Source organism: Zootoca vivipara, chromosome 5, assembly GCF_963506605.1.
Source record: "Zootoca vivipara chromosome 5, rZooViv1.1, whole genome shotgun sequence".
Taxonomy (NCBI): domain Eukaryota; kingdom Metazoa; phylum Chordata; class Lepidosauria; order Squamata; family Lacertidae; genus Zootoca; species Zootoca vivipara.
In genome coordinates, this window is record NC_083280.1 from 50373123 (window position 1) to 50393223 (window position 20101).

The 20101-nt window shown below is 39.4% G+C and overlaps 3 protein-coding genes across 3 annotated transcripts in view; 2 read left to right on the plus strand and 1 right to left on the minus strand.

The window, feature by feature from the left end:
- HABP2 (hyaluronan binding protein 2) overlaps positions 1–1490 on the plus strand; it is a 165139-nt gene extending 163649 nt beyond the window's left edge. Inside the window, exon 15 of the mRNA XM_035134075.2 lies at positions 361–1490. The gene's annotated coding sequence lies outside the window, so the exon portion shown is untranslated. The remainder of the gene's footprint in view (positions 1–360) is intronic.
- A 2470-nt stretch (positions 1491–3960) lies between these two features.
- DCLRE1A (DNA cross-link repair 1A) lies at positions 3961–17621 on the minus strand. Its single transcript, XM_060274754.1, has 10 exons — positions 17467–17621; positions 14988–15770; positions 12392–13906; positions 10968–11101; positions 9840–9958; positions 9534–9677; positions 8298–8443; positions 7036–7190; positions 5768–5909; positions 3961–5539 (listed from the first exon to the last, which is right to left on the minus strand). Exons 2-10 carry the CDS (start codon positions 15448–15450, stop codon positions 5373–5375), a joined length of 2985 nt encoding a protein of 994 aa, XP_060130737.1. The 5' UTR covers positions 15451–15770; positions 17467–17621; the 3' UTR covers positions 3961–5372.
- Positions 17622–17874: 253 nt separating this feature from the next.
- NHLRC2 (NHL repeat containing 2) overlaps positions 17875–20101 on the plus strand; it is a 28540-nt gene continuing 26313 nt past the window's right edge. The window contains exon 1 of the mRNA XM_035133213.2: positions 17875–18190. Coding sequence (XP_034989104.2) covers positions 18025–18190 — 166 coding nt within the window. The 5' untranslated portion in view covers positions 17875–18024. The remainder of the gene's footprint in view (positions 18191–20101) is intronic.

Consider the following 20101-nt stretch of genomic DNA (forward strand, 5'->3'; position numbering starts at 1 on the left):
CTCATGTAAAAACACCAGGCAGGCCCCACAAATAACCCAGAGATGCATTTTAAATAAAAGGACACAGTCTACTCATGGAAAAACTTGCTGATTCCCGGATCGTCTGCGGGCCGGATTTAGAAGGTGATTGGGCCGCATCCAGCCCCCGGGCCTTAGTTTGGGGACCCCTGCGTTAAATTTTAAAACGTCATTATCTTCTATATGTCTTAATTGAAGCATAGTACACCAATAAACAAATTGTTGTTGTTTTTTATCACTGCTTGTGCTTCACTCTCTGCCTCTCTGAGTTTCTACTGAACAAATTTGAATCCTGACTCTAGGACCAAATTTGTGTTGGTTTTCTGGCCAGGAATGGGCAAGGTATGATTAGCCTTCCATGATTAACACCTCACTTCTTAACACATTAATCAACCTTCAGTACATGTAATATGAACCAATGTAAAAATTTACTTTTATCTTGTTTATGTTGTAATGAAACCAAAGTAATTTCCTTAATAACAAAGAACATATGTAACTTGGGAGTGGGGGGGGAACTAAGTTGAGACAGTTGAAGCACCTTCTGTTCTCATCTTATATGTGTGTTTATTTTATTTTTTTCAAATCAGAACTGGATGGATAAGGATTGGCTTGATCTGAGTATTTGGAAGTTCTGAGAATTCAAGAAAATATTAATAAAGGTCACTGCTGTTGCCAAGGAATAGGATCACCCAAAATTCATACAGCCTTAAAATCATTAAGGTGAAAGATAGCATTTGAATCTCAACTTTATATACTCTAGAATCTAGACATTTATAATGCATATTTTATAGTCACATTGGAGATTAATAGCATGTGAGTTTGAAAGAGATACTCTGGATTCACTGCAGTTTAAACAGCCCATTGAATCTGTTGCTAAAGTTACCTGTCAGGCAAAAAATTGTCTCTTGGAAATGCAGGATGTTTACTTAAGTTACATAAAGGATCATGTCCTCTTGCCAATTAACCTTTGGGCAGCTCTTTCTGGGCCTAAAGAAAAAGTATATTTCTGCTTCAAGTTTCAGACAAAAAGCAGGTGAACAGTAAATATACCAGGGAGTAGCACATACTCCACATATTTTTTTTAATCCGTCTGTAATGTTCTGATGTCAGAAGGAAGAGATTGTCTGCAGGTTCCAAAAATATATATTGGACAAAATGGAGAGTGTTGATTTACCTTTTTAGTGGGACACAAAATCACTTATCTACTCCATATTAATTGATCCGAAAATAGCAATCACATGTTGTTTCTATATTTCAGGCCAAGCAAAAGGCAAATGATGCCCTGTCTTTTCCAAAACATCTGCAGGGCACCATCTTGTTTTCCCTTGATATAGGTGCTTAGTATAGTTGCTATATTGATTTTATTGAACAGGAGACATATCAACATTCCTATTTTGTAATTCCCATTTAATTTGGGACATTTGCAATTTCCAACAATAAAATAAAATGTTGATTATTTATTTTTACATGAATCCTATATAATTGTGTAGTCATTTACTTATAAATATAATTTCCATTGGTAATCAAAGAAATATCATTGATATTTACTAAAGATTAGATTTCTTGGGAGAAAAGCAATGACAAACCTAGACAGCATCTTAAAAAGCAGAGACATCACCTTGCTGACAAAGCTCCATATAGTTAAAGCTATGGTTTTCCCAGTAGTGATGTATGGAAGTGAGAGCTGGACCGTAAAGAAGGCTGATCGCCAAAGAATGGATGCTTTTGAATTATGGTGCTGGAGGACTCTTGAGAGTCCCATGGACTGCAAGATCAAACCTATCCATTCTGAAGGAAATCAGCCCTGAGTGCTCATTGGAAGGACAGATCCTGAAGCTGAGGCTCCAATACTATGGCCACCTCATGAGAAGAGAAGACTCCCTGGAAAAGACCCTGATGTTGGGAAAGATGGAGGGCACAAGGAGAAGGGGACGACAGAGGACGAGATGGTCGGACAGTTTTCTCGAAGCTACCAACACGAGTCTGACCAAACTGCAGGAAGCAGTGCAAGACAGGAGTGCCTGGCATGCTCTGGTCCATGGGGTCACGAAGAGTCGGACAGGACTAAACGACTAAACAACAACAAAAGATTAGAAACCCCATATAGACTTTTTGCATGAAAAAGAAAATGAGCTTATGATATCTGGGTTTGAGGATTGAAGAAAATATTGGTTTATTGAAAGTAGAATTGTTAGGTGTTATTTTGGAGTGGGTGTTTTGAATAATTTTCTATATATAGCTGAAAGACGAAGAATTGGAAGTTTTCTTTTTTACTCCTTTTGGTTTAAGTCTTTATTTAGATTAGTTTATCTTATACAAAAAGATATTTGGTATTTACCTTTGTATATTTATTTTTAGACTTCATACTCTCTCCTCTCCTCTCCAATTTTTATTAATTTCCATTGGGAATTTTGCTTCACAACCCCCAACCCAGCTCCTTCCCTTGATCAAGAAACCATCGAAGGCACCAACCAGACAGAAGTAGAAAAACGTAGAATCTCTTATTACTAAGTGGTTTTCCATAGCTTTTTGCAACTCCAGTTCTGTAATCTATGTACCCATTTCCATTATTAATCATTTTACTTTGTCAGTTCCAGTTGAATGAACATAAATAATGTCATTCTGAGTTTAAGATCATACTAGTAATTTTTTCCACCAGAATGTGGAAAGTTATAAAGAAGTGGGATGCTGTTGAGCATGAAATGTTGATGATGTGCTGAAAAGCTGTAGTCAATGAATACAAAACCATGGCAAGGATACAAGTACAGGGATGGGAACAGGCACAAAGACTGATGCACAGGCATGCTTGGAACATCACGCTCAAGCCAGAACACTCTACTGACAAAGGGGAAATCTAGTTAGAAACTACTCCCTCCTGACTTGGTGAGTAGATAACCACTGTTGGAATCAGGCTTTAATCAAGACCAAATTAATTGGCTAAAAAATGACGTGGTCATGCTGACTCCGGCCAATCACAACAAGAGTTTTCCAAGATTTCCCAGTGTCTAGACAGCTGCTTTTGTGGCTTGTTCATTCTCAACAGCACAATCCTTTCAAAACCCAGCAAGATGGAGAAGACTTTCTCCTCTTGCAATACTGAATAAGATGCGAGAAAGTGTTATTAGTCTCCCTCCTGCTGAATTTTGTTATCTAACTGCATGCTAGCACAGTTAAATGTGTTTGTCATTATGGCTGACTGTCCCCATTTCAAAACGAATTCTTTGCATAGCTATACCAGCCATCCGTCAAGTACAAAGATGTCAGCCATCACAGAGGTGACAAAAGTTTTATAACTTGAGTGACACATTTAAAAATTAAATAAGTTACTAGGCGATGGTAGCATACACTTAACTAAAATTCCCAAATGTGGAAATGATTAACTTAAAACAAAAAAGCCAGCCATGTCATTAAGCTGGCCTCCATACCAGAGAGGTAGCCAAGAGGGCAGGAGTCACCTAAGGAAGCCCTGTGTAAGGACTTCTACTTGCACAATGGTGCTGAAGATAAAAGGGCAAACGTAAAGATCAAAAGGCAAATGATTACTCACACAACTTATAAGTAATTTATGGAATCTGGTGTTACAAAATATGGTGATGGCTACTGGTTTGAAAGGGGATTAGGTAACCGCTATTAGGGACCCAGGTGGCGCTGTGGTTAAAACCACTGAGCCTAGGGCTTGCCGATCAGAAGGTCGGCGGTTCGAATCCCTGTGACGGGGTGAGCTCCCGTTGCTTGGTCCCAGCTCCTGCCAACCTAGCAGTTCGAAAGCACGTCAAAATGCAAGTAGATAAATAGGAACCGCTACAGCGGGAAGGTAAACGGCGTTTCCATGTGCTGCTCTGGTTTGCCAGAAGCGGCTTTGTCATGCTGGCCACATGACCTGGAAGCTATACGCCGGCTCCCTCGGCCAATAATGCGAGATGAGCGCGCAACCCCAGAGTCGGTCACGACTGGACCTAATGGTCAGGGGTCCCTTTACCTTTACCTTATTAGTCACGATAACTAAATGGGATATATCAGGGATGGGGAACCACAGCCCTTCCAGATGTTGTTGGGCTCCAACATCTGTTGGCTCCAGTCTGCATGGCCATTGGTCAGGGATGATGGGAGTTGTAATCTAGCACCTTGTGGCTCCCTACTCCTGGATTAGAGAGACCCATCATCCAATCCCGCAAAGCTCTCTTTATGTTCTTAACTCAGATACAATTGTAAGATCAAGGGTCAGGATATAAACAGAACTGAAAGTACGAGACAGAAGTTGCTCCAACGCCATGGGAACCTTCAATGCATTGTACCGTATTAGCTTTTTCAAAACATCCATGCAAAATACAAATAAAGCATAAATATATTTCAATAGTTTATTAAAAATGTATTTCTTTTATAAAAATGCCTAAAATATTCTTATTCATACATTTTTCTTGACATTAATTGTTCTACTCCGCACCTGTGCATAGTGTGCAATAATGATGTAAACTCTGCAAATAAGTTACAAAATTAGTGTTAAGACTCCTAGCTCTGAGATGCTGATTGCTATGCAGATTCAGACTACCATCTTTCAGGACAACTTGGGTTCATAGAATATATTTTTTTACTGTCTCAGGGGTGAGGATGGGGGGAACATGACTTAGATCAGGCATAGGCAAACTCAGCCGTCCAGATGTTTTGGGACTACAATTCCCATCATCCCTGACCACTGGTCCTGTTAGCTAGGGATCATAGGAGTTGTAGGCCAAAAACATATGGAGGGCCGAGTTTGCCTATGCCTGACCTAAGCAATGGATGTTAGTCCACCAAATTCATCATATAAAAATGGTTGTTTGGAAGACTCTTGGTCATGAAAATTTCAGGAAAGCCCCCCAAAGCTTGAACAATTTAAGACTGGCAAGGCAGCCAATTGGCAGAACAATGCCCCTTAGAAACAAAAACCTTAAATTTGGATGCTTGTCACTTAACATGTGGTGAGACCACAAGCAAGTAGCATGAAATCCCCAGTAAAATATTTGCATACTTGTTTGTCCCCCTGGGACCTAAATAGATACTTCAATATGACAGGGATTAATCAGTAGCCATCACTTTCTTACCTATCAGGAGGGATTTCTTTATGCCATCTAAGGAGCCTGGATTTGTAATAGAGGTGCTTAACATTTTGCATTTCTTTAAATTGCTTTTCAGGGCATACCTCCTTTGACAAAGTTTCTACTCGTTACAGCTACAGATAACAAACGGTATCCTTATAATTAGCAAATGAAGGAACCCGTCACTGTATTATTGCTTCTGCAAAGGTCAGAGCCAAAGAAAAGGACAGAAAAAACAGAAAGGGAATATACAGCTGCAAATTCCATCTACTCTTCTTCCTAGTTCCACCCTGCAGCCTCCATCTTCCAGGCTCTGAAATGCTTCTCCATTTCATTTCTGGCTTTCCAGTTTCCTACATTAACAGTAGGGATAATTTTCTGAGGTTTCAACCACTGGATGAATCGTTTCATTTCGAGGAAGCTGCTGTGCTCACTGTAAGGTATTCCTGCAAATGAAACAACACAGAATAAATTTTGGTAACAACAAGCTGTATCCACAATTGCTGTCTTCAAGTGCACAGGAGCAGGAGCAACGATAGTTAACAATGAAGTATGATGTTCATTAATAAATCATTTCAATTTTGTTAAGGAACATCCATTACCCACAAGAAGAAAGAATACAGTATGTATTCAGAAAAGAAATAAACATATTGAAACATTTGAAATTATGTTACCATATATAGTAATATTTCCTTTGGTCTGAGGTTTAATATCACTCAAAGAGCCACGCCCATCTGAATAAGTCCAACCAGTGGGTTTAAAAGCCAAAATTTGATCAAAATTCTCAGAGAATTTGTTCAAGTGATTCTTCAAATTCTATTGAAAGAAAAGAACAGTTGGTTATTAAGGATTTAAAACATTCATTGCAAAATAAAAATAAAAATCGATAGTCATCTGATCAAAGCAAAACAGACTAAATGATGGCAAGAGTTCTCAGAGTCTTGTCAAATTAGATAAATCAAATTAGATAAGAATGGAAGCTGCGGCATTTTGTACACTTTCAGTGTCCATTCTGTCAAAAGCGAATGCCAATTAGTAGTAGAAAAAATGTTTTAAGAAGCTTAAAAACATTCGCTTAATTTACATAATATGTGGCAACAAAATTTGAAATTTCCATTTGTCAGATTGGTAAAAAATAAATATATCTGACATAGCCTAAGGGTTCTCAATGGAGACTTTATGCTAGTCAAACACTAAAAAGTGAAAATGATGAAATTTTTTAGCATAAGCTTTGTTTTCGTCCATGAAAAGCATAATAATCTTAGTGTGGATTTAAAAGATAACCAATGCTTTTTATGTCAAGTTCTGTTTCATGTATGTTCAGTCATTGTACAAAGAGCATCCATTTGAAAATACCTGGAAAGATTAGTATTCAGAAAATTGTATGACATCAGAAGCAGGAAAATAAACATCAACAAATAAATGCACGAAAGAAAGTAAAGGCAAATGAGATTCTACAAATACATAAAATAGAAAGCAAAGACTAGCAGTGACACAGACCAAATCAAACAGAATTTGAATATAAGCTATTAAGTCAGAAATGTCTATATAAAGAACAAAATGGAAAATGAAATATGTATGTTCTGTAGTAATGAAATAAAAGCACAGCCACGAGAAATAACTTTAAATCAACTGCACAGGTCTTGGTGGTGCTGAACAGCTGGACTCTCAAATGTTTAACAATTTCACACACACCCCATCAAAAAAATTAGACTGCTAAAATGAAGAAACCTTGGGAGAAAACCAGCATTGGGTATATGTGTGAAAGGACTGGCACTGTTCAGTTCTGGCACTGAAAATAAACTCTTAGATTGAGATGTACTGAGAGGTGGTTTGTTCCTTAATTTTAAATATGATGTTAGGAACAAGATGACAGACTTCTGTCTCTCCCCACCAATTTAAGATTAGCCAGATGAGTACAAGTGACAGTTTTAAAGCTTACCTTAAAATTAATTTGCATCATGGGTAAAAGGTGAACCAAAGTGTTATTCCAGTCCAGGGTGATGAGGGAATTCATTGTTTCTGATTCCAGGCACTGCAATGTTTTGTATTTGTCTTGGGACATGCTTACTCTTGAACCTAGAACTTCAGCAAGAGCTACAAAAAGGGGGGGAAGGATTACGACATGATGGAAACAGAAGTGGGCAAGGAAAATAAAACTTCAATGTTCTTAAAAATCAGTTACCATCCCAGAGGCATGTCCAAGGTTGTTGGTGTTTTTTAACCGAGTCACTTCTGCTTTTGGCTTGTGGCAGATTAAAAGCTGGAAGACACCAGGTCATCCAATAGTGTTTTCGATAAAGACTCAGGGAATTGGCCTAAGTTAGAAAAACATGCCTACCAGCTTCTCTCAATGTCTGCCGTCCTGCTTTAAAGAAGTGCATTTTTATAAACATTAACCAAGTCTGATTTTTACATGCTTGAGTCTTTATATTAATGTACTTTTGTGGTTTACCTCGGAGAAATAATAGGTACTGGTTCTTATTAGAAAAATGTTCTTATTCAAGCAAATGAAGGAACATTTCATTTAGAAGCTGGCAGCCTGTACGTGTTGTTTTAAAGGAGAAGGACAACCCTTTCGTGGTGGCCCCCCTTGTGAGTAACCCAGTGGCACCCACTAATTCCTTTCAAAAAGAACCATCAAAAGCAGTATCTGTTGTCTGATTAAAAACATTCAGCTAATAGGTCTGTACAATTTAGAAGGGTAGTGGTTTAAGCATAGGCCAAGAAAGGTTTGAAGCGGTTGAAAGATTCACTTAGTTACAAGCGGGTGGTGGGTGGATTTCAGGAAGTGTTGACATGCATGCTTCAACTGTTTCCAATTTGGCACAGAAATAAATTACATTGCATTTGAAAAGTTAATGCACATACCAAGAAGCTGAGGTTAAAAGTTTAAAAAATGCATTACATTTACAGGACTATTAATACTGCTAGAGTGTTTTAAAATTGCAGCATTACTAAAAGGGGCAGCCATCAGCAAACTGTTCATGTCATAGCCTATTTCTTCTCTGTGCACCATGCCAAGAGGACTATTGTGCTCCGAATTTAAGTACTTTTACAGAAATGCTGTAATACTTAAAAAAAAAACACAACCATGTTATTAGTAGAAGTTTCAGAATAGATTCCATTGAATGTTCTTCCCTAAGAAAATATTAACTCTTAAAAAGAATATTTGCAATTCTTGTGGAATGTTCACTCACATACCTAGAAAGACCTTTTCTTTTCCAACAGAATATGTGCCACAAACAACTAAAGTCCGTGGGTTTAAAGTCACTGTCTCAAAGGTCGCATTGACAGCAAATTGAATCACTTCTTGCTGGGAAGGGAAAGTGTATTCAGGACTACAGTATCTTAAGAAAAGCAAACAGAAAACATATTTTTAAAAATCAGTTTTGAGACACATTGTACTGAGTTTTGTCAATTGGCCTACACCAGATATAGCAACAAGAGATCAAGCACTACAGAGATATAACAATGACCAACTTTGCAGAAGCAACATATTGGAAGTTACAATGGTGTGCTGAGACAGACAGCAGTTCCTAGGATATGTAATTCACCATCAATGCAAAGGACAACTTGGTACATTAGATTTCAGCTAAATAGTAGAAGGATCTTCCACATTGTAAGGGCCATTTAACAGTGGAATAGAATGCCTCGGAAGATAGTGGGTTCTTCTTTGCTAGACGTATTTAAGCAGTTTGGACAACCCACCTGTTAGGGATGCTCTGGTTGGATCCTATCTTGTAAAACCCACATCAAGTATGGGGTTGGAGCAGATAATCTCTAACATTCTATGATTTGCCTGAGTTGTTAGAACTGGCTCCCAGCTCTCCAGCATATACTGCACTGTTGGGAGAAGGGGAGAGTGCAGTGGGGAGGGTGTGTCTGTGAGAGAGAAAGTTCCTGACCCAAAAAAGGAGACTTGGAAGCTAGTGCAGAATGCTGTCCTTTTTCCAGGCTAGGTGCCAATTGCCAAGGAGACTCTTAAAAGTGGCAGAAGCACCTGCACCTGATGCAGGAGATAAAATGTCTCCTTATAATGCTCTTACCATAAATTACATTGTTTCCTCTACATCACAATGTATATGGGAGAAGTTACATTGGGCTTTTCCAAGAATGTAAAAGTTACTTTTCACTGGCCAAAGTCAAGTCCATAGGTTCTTTTTTTCTAGGGAACTATCCTCTCAAAGTCCAGGTTCAAAGGTGGATTCCCAACAATGACGTCTGCTATGACGCTTCCAACTGCTACGCTTTCCAGAGTGAATAGAAGAGGCAAAGAACTATGTAAGTAACAATTGTTCGTATCTCAGATTAATAAGCCAGTGTGTAATCGTCCAAACTGGCTCAAGGTAGTCTAAGCTAAGCAGGTTGTGGTGTTTTCAGTTTTTTGTTTTTATTTACATAGCAAGGATAAGAGCATATCACTGAAATGCAACTTACGTTGTATCCAAGTAGACTGTGTGAACTTTCTGACCGATAAGAAAAGGGTAGCGCTCCATAGAAGGATCTGCCCTGAAGTCTCCCGTGTGTAATATATTAGTCCCATTTGGAAACAAGAATAGGATCATTGCAGCACCAGGACAACTGCCAGAGAAGAGAAGGGGGAAGAAGAGAAAGACATTCCATTTTTTATTTGGGATCCGCATAGTTTTGAACATGAACTACAGTTTTTGAAAGCAGGTCTCTACTTAAATCCATCATTTCAACTCCTTTGGTATTGACCTTGCTTCTGTCAAAGATACCTACTGATTAGCGTCGAGCAACACCACTTTGATGCCATTTATTATGCATTCGCTATTCATTGGCAGGACATGGATGTACTGTTCTTGCACTCGAAGTTTGCTCTTCACCAGATTTCCAGTTATCTGAACAACAGAAAGTGTTTAACATCACTATATTTCTGTTTTATCAATTAACCAAGATTTCATTTGTAGCTGATGCAAGGAAAAAAACCAAACCCACCCAAATGAACAATCACTTTAGCACAGAGGAAGAGGAGCTCAAGGCTTCTAAAGCCCACTAAATAACAAAGCTTGCTACAGTAACTGTGACTGATTTCCAAAATCTCACCATTTACAAACAAATATTTACATGAAAATATATAAAATAAATGTCAGAATATCTGGCAGAATATTTCTTTAGAACTCTGTTCCGGTTAAACTACTCACCCCACTACCCCATGGGTTTTTCATTCTTGTTCTTTTCTTTCTTTCTCTGTTTCTGTCTGTCTGTCTCTTTCCCTATTTTCTTCTTCTTTATATACTTACAGAATAGAATAATATATATGTGTGTGCAAACTAGAATTGTAAAATGTCTAGTATGTAAATTTAAAGAAACAGAGCATCACATCAATGACCTGAGGCAAGGGAATTGATGGAGACAAACTTATTGATATAGGTCACCTATCACCAGTTTTATAATTCAGAATGGAGAATGGAGAATGGAGAATGGAGAAAGCTCAACCCCGCCCCATTTTCAATAATAAATAGGTTTTTTTTCCTTGAATCAGCTCTTTCCAAACAGGTATCTTACAGGCTTGGAGCACTGGTATTGATTATTGTCTCCTCCGCACTAGAGACTCTTGAACATTGTGATTTTGGCATGTGCTCTGTTTGCTTCAATATTACAACTTGCAGTTCTGCAAAAAGGACAGCAGTGGCAAGGATGACTTAAAAAAACTAAGTGAAGGTCAAGTTAGCTATTCTAGCAGCTCCTGACCACCATTTGTGCTGAGCCAAAAAAGATAAATCCCAGAAGTAAATGACAGATTTATTCAAGTCAGCTTTAAAATTAAATGTAACAGCTGTGCTTCAGTAACATTTGCATAGACTGCATAAATCTTATTGTGCATATCTCCCTTGAGCCCAAACCTACCTTATTGCAATATATCGGGAATGTAAACTTTTTAGTTAGGCCACCATAATGATCAGAATGGAAGTGTGTAAGAAAATAAGCCTTGCATCCTTCAATTTCTCCATACTGGAATGCATCTACTACAAAACCTGTACCTGTAACATATTAATACAAGAACAGCCAATCAGCTAATGTGCCCTGGAATTGCCAAAGGACAACCAACTACCACTAGCAATTTAAAAAGTGAATGAAAATAAAGGGAAGGGTCTAAGTGATGCAAGACAAAGAGGTTAACTGCCAGAGCAAATATGATCTGTACCAGGTCTCTCAACACATCTTGTGTATTTATTAATTTTTTACACTTTTGATCAAAGTCCCTCTTTCGTGGCCAGTCATCACAAAACACCACAAACTTCCAAATGAAAACTTTTAAAGAATTAAATATGCAAATACACACAGTTAGCATAATTTAACCTAGTTAACTATTTTAGCACAGAATCCTAGATTGCCTGTGCATAGGGCTCAAGAGCCACAGAGTTGGTGAACATCAGAAATATTGGCTGGAAATTTAGGAGACTGCAACCTGAAAAGAGCAAGGACTAAGAAAACTCAAGGGATGCATAGAATAGTCTCCAGTTCTGGGTGTAATAGCCAAGAAATTTAACATTGCTCAACATGAAATGCAGCCAGTGGAGCATTTCAAATATGCAATCTTGAAAATGTAAGTTGCTACATTCTTTTGTGGGTTAGTATAATTCAACATACTATGGCTGCAATCCTGTGCACACCTACCTGGGAATACCATGGGACTTACTTCTGAGTAAAACTATACACGATTGTAAGAGCTTTGAGGCTGCAATCCCATGCATAATTACTTGGGAGTAAGCCCCATGAAATCAGTAAGGCTTATTTCCAAAGAAATATGCACAGGATGAGGCTCCATGAACAATTGATCAAATGTGTAGTAGAAGAGAAAGAAGTTTCATATGAAATGGTCGATTTCATAGAAAGCTTTAAATAATATATGAGACAATGTTACAGAATTTCGTGAGCTTCAGATTTAGAAACATAATTAAATTTTAATAGCACTTATTTTCCTAAATACTTTTATTTTTTTTACAATTATTTAGTCCTATTCTTCAAGAAAATAAAGTAGCTCTTATTACTATTCCTATTGTGTAGTTTCACACTTCTCCACAAAATAAGGTTTTTAATGGGTACTCATAGCAATGCTCACTCTTTTACTTATATTTTGGTGATTGTTAGAGCCTCCCTCCTATCTTAAGAGCAGAACTATGGTCTTTAAAAAGAGATGGAGAAGTGATTCAAAGAGGAATTTCACATAGCACAAAAGAGGAAAAGATATTTTTATACTTAAGGAGAAGACACAGCAGCAACACAATGGAAGGAGAATTATAGTTCTAAAACAAAATAGAGTCTGCTACCTGGTATCTTCTTATAGAAGGGACACTGTTTTTTTCTTGTTCCCTCTTCAGCAGCACAGGACTCCCTAAACCTCTTTGTCCACCTTTTCTGTCCACCAGATGTTGGATCTGCAGAGATGGCATTTTTGCTTGAACTTTCTCTGATTGTATCAGACTCTCCCACTGATCCTTCGGCTTTCCTCTTTCGAGACCCGGGCCTCTTTCCTGCAGCAGCCAGCGGACTCAAAGTCTGCGTACTTTCACAGAGATTTTTCTTTTGGTTGCTCTCCATTTTGGCTTTCGGTTGCAACCCAAAGAAAACACCAATATCCATTTGTTTTAGTTCCTTGGCAGGAGTGGATTTGACTTCTGCATTAGCAGCAGAAACATATGGCAGTGTTTTAGAGCCTGTACTTGGGGAAACAGGCATAGCTATGTTATTACAAAGCCTTCCCACTTTTTCTGATACTGAATATGAATTGTTATGAGCCAACCTGCTTCTATATGTGCCAGTAACACTTTTACCTTCAGTAACTAAGCTACTACTGGGTTCTTCCACAGTATCTCTTAGGCCAGGTAGAGGAGACTTAGTACCTTCTTCTCTAAATTCTGAAAGCAATGTGCCCTTAGCAGAATCCGTAGAGGCCCAATTAGAGTAATCAGAGTTGCCCCACCCACTTTCACCTGCATTAAAAGCTGAAGAACTCAATTTTAGCTCCTCAGGTTTCTCCAGAGTTTTTTTATATTCAACAGTGGGGGCTTCTGTGGGATGTTTCAACTGATCCAAAATACTTGCTGAACTGCAAACTTTGCTACTTTGAGAGAGAGTCCTACAAACACCATCCAGACTTTGGAATGCATTTAATGGTTTGCAGGATTCACTGCTCACTGTAAAATTATGCTCTATTTTAACACTGTTGTGTTCCTGGTCCCTTAGTTGTGAAGCACTTAGTGGCTTATTAAAACTTCCAGTCCTTCCACTTTTGTCTTCTAGGCTCCCAAAATCAAACAGCCTTTTTCTAAAATGCTCTACCTCTATGTTCTCCTCATCATCTGTCTCTGTAGCGTCTTCCCCATCTGTGTTAAGTGGAGAGTAGGAAATATCACAGTCACTTAGGTCAGCTTCTGAGATTACCGTACTTCGTTGGTAAGAGCCACTTTCAAGATCTTCACCACTTTTAGTTTCTTGATAAAGAGAACCATAGCACTTGGCCAGCTTTACTTCATCTGTAAGCTGTGTGCTGTGTTCAGATTCTTTAACATTTTCTGTAATCTTTGTAGCTTTTGGCAATTGAAAGCACTGTCTTGGAGGTTTTCCCACACTCCGAGAGTCTTTCGGATCCTGTAACACCCCATCACTGAAGGCATTGCAGTTGATGGGTGAAGCAGTACCGAGACTAAATAAATCATTTTCTATGTTAGATGAGGAAAATTCACCAACATATTCCCCTGCTCTGCTTGCAGCAAGAAGGGTGTGGCTATAACGTTTGTAATGAGAAGGAATACTTGAAGTACACAGAAGACCCTCAGGGCACTCTAAGAAAAGAAACAAAAACATGTTGGTAGTGGAAGAAAACAAAATGTGTTTTGAGTACAACTGTATACTTACAGAACAACATGGTTCCCAAAAGGTTTACTTAAAAAACACAAAAATATATGACAATTGTCAACCTTCTGGATATTAGTGTTATAGTATCAGATTTAGTACAGGTATGAAAGATGTTAGTTCACTGTAATGCCTGATGTCATATGACAGCAGCACTTGAAAGAAGAGAGCATTTAATCTCAAAGAGGACAATTCAGTATGCATGAAGATGTACAAGCAAGAACTGCTTATTCTGAGTTAAATGCAAGGTCCTAATTCCCCCCCTCTTACATAGAAACAAAGTTCCTTGGAAATGAATTGTCTCACATCCAAATAACTATTACTAGAATTGGGTTGTTATACTCTAGATCAGGCATCCCCAAACTGCAGCCCTCCAGATATTTTGGCCTACAACTTCCATGATCCCTAGCTAGGAGGACCAATGGTCAGGGAAGATGGGACTTGTAGTCCAAAACATCTGGAGGGCCAAAGCTTGGGGATGCCTGCTCTAAATTGCCAGACAGCATGCAATGTCTTGACTGAAAACTTTTCAACTACTGTACTGTATTGAAAGAAAGAAAAAACAACATGTAACATTGTGATCTGCCTCCTTAGGCAGAAACAACTAACATCAATGTCCTTAAGTTAAGGACATCAAAAAACAACACAAGGCACAGGCTGGCACTTTAGTTTTGCAAAATTGTATATGTAAAACCTAGCATTTCGGGCAACATTTAAGTTAGACAACATTTAAGTTGGACACGATATTTATTTTATACTATGGGAACAACTGTGGAAAGTAAATATAAGTTTCTTCCAACTTTGAAAAAGGGATACTATTATTTTTACATGTCATCCTACAGCCTGCTGCAGAAATTTAAGTTAATGTTTCCCTCACATGGAGGTAAGTGATGGAAAAGGTTTCACCTGCTAAGTTTCTGAATTTTGGACTCCTGTTAAAGGCACATGAACACACACAAACACAGTAGCAAATATATTTGAAAGACATCTTCTCCCTAACCATGACTGTACCTTTTTCAGCAGTTCTTGAGCCATCTAAACATTCTGTGACATGCCAATGAGGTGTTTGGATTAACAGCAAAGAAAATGGCATCTGGCAACTTGGGCAATGCCCTTCATAAACTGGACGTGCTTTTGAAGGGCTTTGCTTCTTGCAGTTTTTCTTTTGCTTTGATGAAGTCAATGAGATGCCATCATGTGACTGTGTAGCAGGGTCATCACTGGGAACACCGACATGTACAGGTAGATCTGGTTTTAAAGGTGTTTGGCTACTTCTTTGCCTTGGTCCCTGCTTTGTTATCTTCAAAGTCTCTTTTTCTTCTGATGTTTTCTTATTTCCATGTCTTTGTGACTTTCTACCATTTGTTTTATGTACATTTGTACAGATAGCTTCTGAATTCTGGTCTACTGACCTTAGCTTCCTAATAGATTTGTATTCCCAAATGTCTTCCTCCAACAGGCTAACTTCAGACATGACAGCTCAGCAACATACAAAATATCTTCTTCAGATTTAAAAGTATTGTAGCATTTTAAAAAAATGTGTATTGTTTTCTTCTACTACACTGGATTTTATCTCCCTGGTGTACATGACAAAAATAACCAAACACAATTTTAAAAAGCTCAATTTAGGTTTAGTTCAATAAATTACATTTCAACATGAAACTAAAGTGCACTTAGAATGGTAGAAAGTCTCTCTCTTCTATCTATGAAGTAAGTCATAATCTCAGTTTATGGGACGTTTGGTTGGAGTACTCTGGAACAGTACAATTGACTTCTTTGTTTCCCTCTATGATTCTGAAATAAGAAACAACAAGAAGAGGCAAAATTATGTCTAGTCCCTCACTTAACACAGTACGACATATCCTGAGAAATGGCCATGTTATGTCTACATCAGCAAAGTCAGCAAAAACTGAGTGTCTTTTGGCTATTTAAAGTCCAATAACTGAAAATCAGAGTTAACTTTAGCACGAAATTGCTGGATTAGAATTTATCAGGCAATTTCATTCCATCTTAATTGAGACCAGGGATTTTATAGATGTTAAATTAGCACTGCAAAACTAAGAATTATTATTGCTTTGACTGATTATTCTGGTTACTGAGTATACGTTTTGAGTTGTGAATAAAAATTCCTATGGCAACCTAAGCCCAGCTAACTGTCAAGAAACTCACAACCTGTTAAGTAAAAAATAGGTTCAACACTTCAATCTATCTGCAGTTTGAAGCATACTATCTGCATACATATCCTATTGAGAATAACAAATCTTGCATCGAAATGAACATGTTTAGGATCAGCCTGTAAATTTCAGAACAACCCCACATTTTCAGCTGCATGTTTGCAAATCTCATTGTGTTAAACATAACAATTAAAATAATTTTTTATATAAAAATTTACATTTATTCCTTTCTATCCCTTTGGAAAACAGTTAGGTAAAGGTAAAGGGACCCCTGACCATTAGGTCCAGTCGTGACCGACTCTGGGGTTGCGCGCTCATCTCGCATTATTGGCCGAGGGAGCCGGCGTATAGCTTCCAGGTCATGTGGCCAGCATGACAAAGCCGCTTCTGGCAAACCAGAGCAGCACATGGAAATGCCATTTACCTTCCCACTGTAGCGGTTCCTATTTATCTACTTGCACTTTGACGTGCTTTCGAACTGCTAGGTTGGCAGTTACTCATAACCAAATGTTTCCACCTTATTGTGAGCTTCTATTTACAGCATTTTGCAGGCAGAGGCTTGTTTTAATCACAATACACCACCACCAAAGAGGGAAAAGAGCACACTGCACTTATTACATCTCATTCTGTATCTGTCCATCACAACTGAAAATTTGACAGGGCATCAGCTTTGAAGGCTGGCTCAAAAAAGACAGTAGCCTAAACAGAAGATAGGATTTTTCTTCTTCCTTTCCCCATTCAAGAGTTGTTGCTGTTGTTTTATTCTGCTTGTCTTTAAGCCCTGGCCGAACAAAAAGAACCTCTTCATGTCAGCAGAACATTAACACGCCTAAAAGAATTATGGGCATTGTAGTTTGCTAAGGGCTGCTGGAAATCATTACTGGGCGAGGGGTGAATTACAGTACCCAGAATTCTTTGAGGCTGTAAAGGTATAGGGCAGTCTTGTGCAAATTAACCCGACTGCATACGTGCCCCTGTTTTAAACGTAAATGGGAGGGGGAAGCAACCCCCTGACCATAGCTGCCAAGTTATCCCCTTTTTTAAGGGATTTTCCCTTATGCTGAATAGGCTTCCTCGCGAGAAAAGGGAAAACTTGGCAGCTATGCCCCTGACATCTACTCACTCTGAAGGAAAGCAGCAGCAGTGGCAAGCGCCACCCTTGCCTTTTGGACTGCCAGTAAGCCATAAATGACCTCTCTGCTCAAGGGGCACAATTCTGACTTAGCTCAGTACCTGGCGCACCAGTGCAGGATACTGCCCTCCCTCCCCTTCTCACACCGAGCAAACAGCCCCCCCCCATCTCCGTCCTCACTCACACGTTTGACAGCAGCGCCAAAGGAAAGCCTCCCATTCTTTCCTTCCTGGTCAGCTTCTGCCGCCTCCCTCGCGCCGCCTACTTTTGCTTCTGGAAAGTAACGTCGTTTCCCACCCTGAGCTTTCGCCAATGTCCACCCCCGGCATTCTGCTTGCTTTTAAAGAAATTGACACCACCTTCAACCATTTTTTTAAAATATTTATTCATTTTACTAATTGTGTCCATTTTTTTTTGTTTCTTCCGAATCGACTGACACTCGGAATTATTATGACCAGGTATTTCTTGTCGAATATGCGATTTTGGGATGCTGTTTTGGAAATACAAAACAAAAACAATTTTGTCCGAAATACTGTACTGATTTATTTTTTTGTTACGAAAAATGGTTGCGTTTTACGTCCCTATTTCCCCCGCCACGGTAGGACGTGTGATGGCGATTTGCTCCACTGACCAGAGTGTAGTCTCTCGAAAGTGCTGAAAGCGAAAGCGAAGAGTGGTAAACGGGCAGCGTGCTCCTCTCAGGGTTCCCTCTCTCCGGGAGGGAGGGAGTTAGAGAGGCAAGATGGCGGCCGGCGGGGGTTTGGCCGGCCTTCTGCCCGCGCAGAGCCAGCTGGACTGCGCGCTGAAGGAAGCGACGACGGCTCAGGAGAAGGAGAACCTGGTATATCAGCACCTGCGGAAGGTGGACACCTGGGAGCGGGATTTGAAAGTCCCCGAGTTCGGAGCAGGTGAGCTTTGAGGCTTGGGCGAGGCGAAAGCGCCGGAGCGAAGGACCTGCGCCAAAAGCTCAGCGCTGAGACGCCGCCTTTCCGCGCATCCTCAAGCTCTCGCAGCGCGAATTGGTTTTCCTCCTGTCGTCCCTTACCGCTCATCGTCTCTTTCTTTCTTTCTGGGTGCTTGAAACAAGATGTTGCAAACGACGCTTGCAATGGATTTTTTTTTAGTGCAATGGGTTTTTGGCAATCCTGAAACTTAAAAGAACTCTTCTGCATTCCTCTCCCCGCCGCCGCCTCCTGTATATACACCTGTTTTTCTCCTCTCTTCAGAAATGAAAGGGGGCAGGCACCTGCATTGGTAACAGCTACATAGAAAAGAGAGATGCATGCAGAAGTGGGAAACAGTTGCACCTGCAAAATTATTCTGGGTCTCTCTTACATCTTTAAAAAACAATCCAGGATTAAATAAACTGATGGCCCTGGCCCCCATCACATTCTCTTTAAACTCTCTTTGGTCACAAGCAACGTTAAGCAACACATTCCAGATTAAAAATAATAGTATCAGTGTTGACAACTCCCTTTTCCTCCACCCTTTCAGTGAAAACATAAGGTGCAAGTGGGAACTGTAATCTCTATCAGTAGCTGATCCAGATGCAGTAATTATGTTGTTGTGTTTGTTCACTATCTTGGGAAACAAGGCTGCAACTCCATGTTTACTCCAAAGTTATTTGTTAACTTGTACTTACTCTGAATCATTGGATATTTGGATGCCCGATGCCTGAGACCAGATAGCTTGGTTGGTTAGAGCATGGTGCTGATAAGACCATGGTTGAAGGTTCGATCCCTGTATGGGACAGCTGCATTGCAGGAGGTAGGACTAGATGATCCTCAGGTTCCCTTCCAATTCCATGATTCTATAAAAAAGCAATGACTTATCTTGCTGCATGCACAGTTGAAATTCTATATGTGTCTATTCAGAAGAGGCAGTGCAATCCCAACCCACACATCTGTGTTGGAGAGGGTTTGGACAAAGGTGGTTTTAGGGGAGTGCAGCCAGTTCACCCACACTACAGACAGAGCTGAGAGGGTACGCTGCAACAATGATGGAGGGGGGGGCGAATTTTGGTGTCACACAGGGCCACTGAAATTTGAAAGCCCAAACTCAGTCACTGGTTTGGTTGAAGTGTCCCTGCACACAGTCCTGCCTGCCTCTACTGGTGGGTTAGCACCACCAGTGAGGATCACCCCAGTGCATCCACCCACATGACAGGTGAAAGCTACCACCAGTGGAACTCATTGAAGTGGGGCTAGGCGGGCACTACAGTGTGGTGGTTGGATAAGTAGCAGATGCAAGTTGTTCTCACTGTTTGAGACTGGTATTGCCTCCCACTAATTTGTTGGTTCAAACTACTACAGATTACCTGTTATTTCAACAGAAGGTAATAATGCCAACTAACTCTGCTTAATTGTATATATATTGAGAAGTATTCCACAAGAAAGATGAGTAAAACAACAGCAACCAACCACTATTATTTCACCTTGCAAAGAATAGTAACTGCCAACTACTTTTCCTTATGAGTTAAAATTGCCAGTTATGAAAGTGGATGCTTAAGAAGTTAGTGTATGGTTATATATCATATATGTCAACATCAAAATTGAGTAATATAATTTTGTTGTCTAAAAGATTCTTTAACAAAATGAAAAATATGTTTGGACGTGTGGCTGTTTGTTTTTGAAAGTTAGCATGCCTGAATATGAATTAGGGTAGTTTTCCAGTGTTATCTTAGGTTTGTTATCTTGGGAGTTCTGAAAAAGTACAGATTATGAAATATGAAGTAGATGTATGTATGAAAAGTTTTCTTTTTAATTTGTAGCAGTAGTCATATGCTATTTTTGAATTTGCATAGTTCCTTGCACTTTTGC

Bases quoted from the DNA above. Each gene is read 5' to 3' on its own strand.
- DCLRE1A (XM_060274754.1), bottom strand. From the start codon at position 15,450: ATGTCTGAAGTTAGCCTGTTGGAGGAAGACATTTGGGAATACAAATCT. The intron at 9,678-9,839 runs GTAGGTATCTTT...CTTCTCTGGCAG, and splicing joins GTGTTGCTCGACGCTAATCA to TTGTCCTGGTGCTGCAATGA. The intron at 5,540-5,767 runs GTAACATAATTT...TTTCATTTGCAG, and splicing joins AGGAAATATTACTATATATG to GAATACCTTACAGTGAGCAC.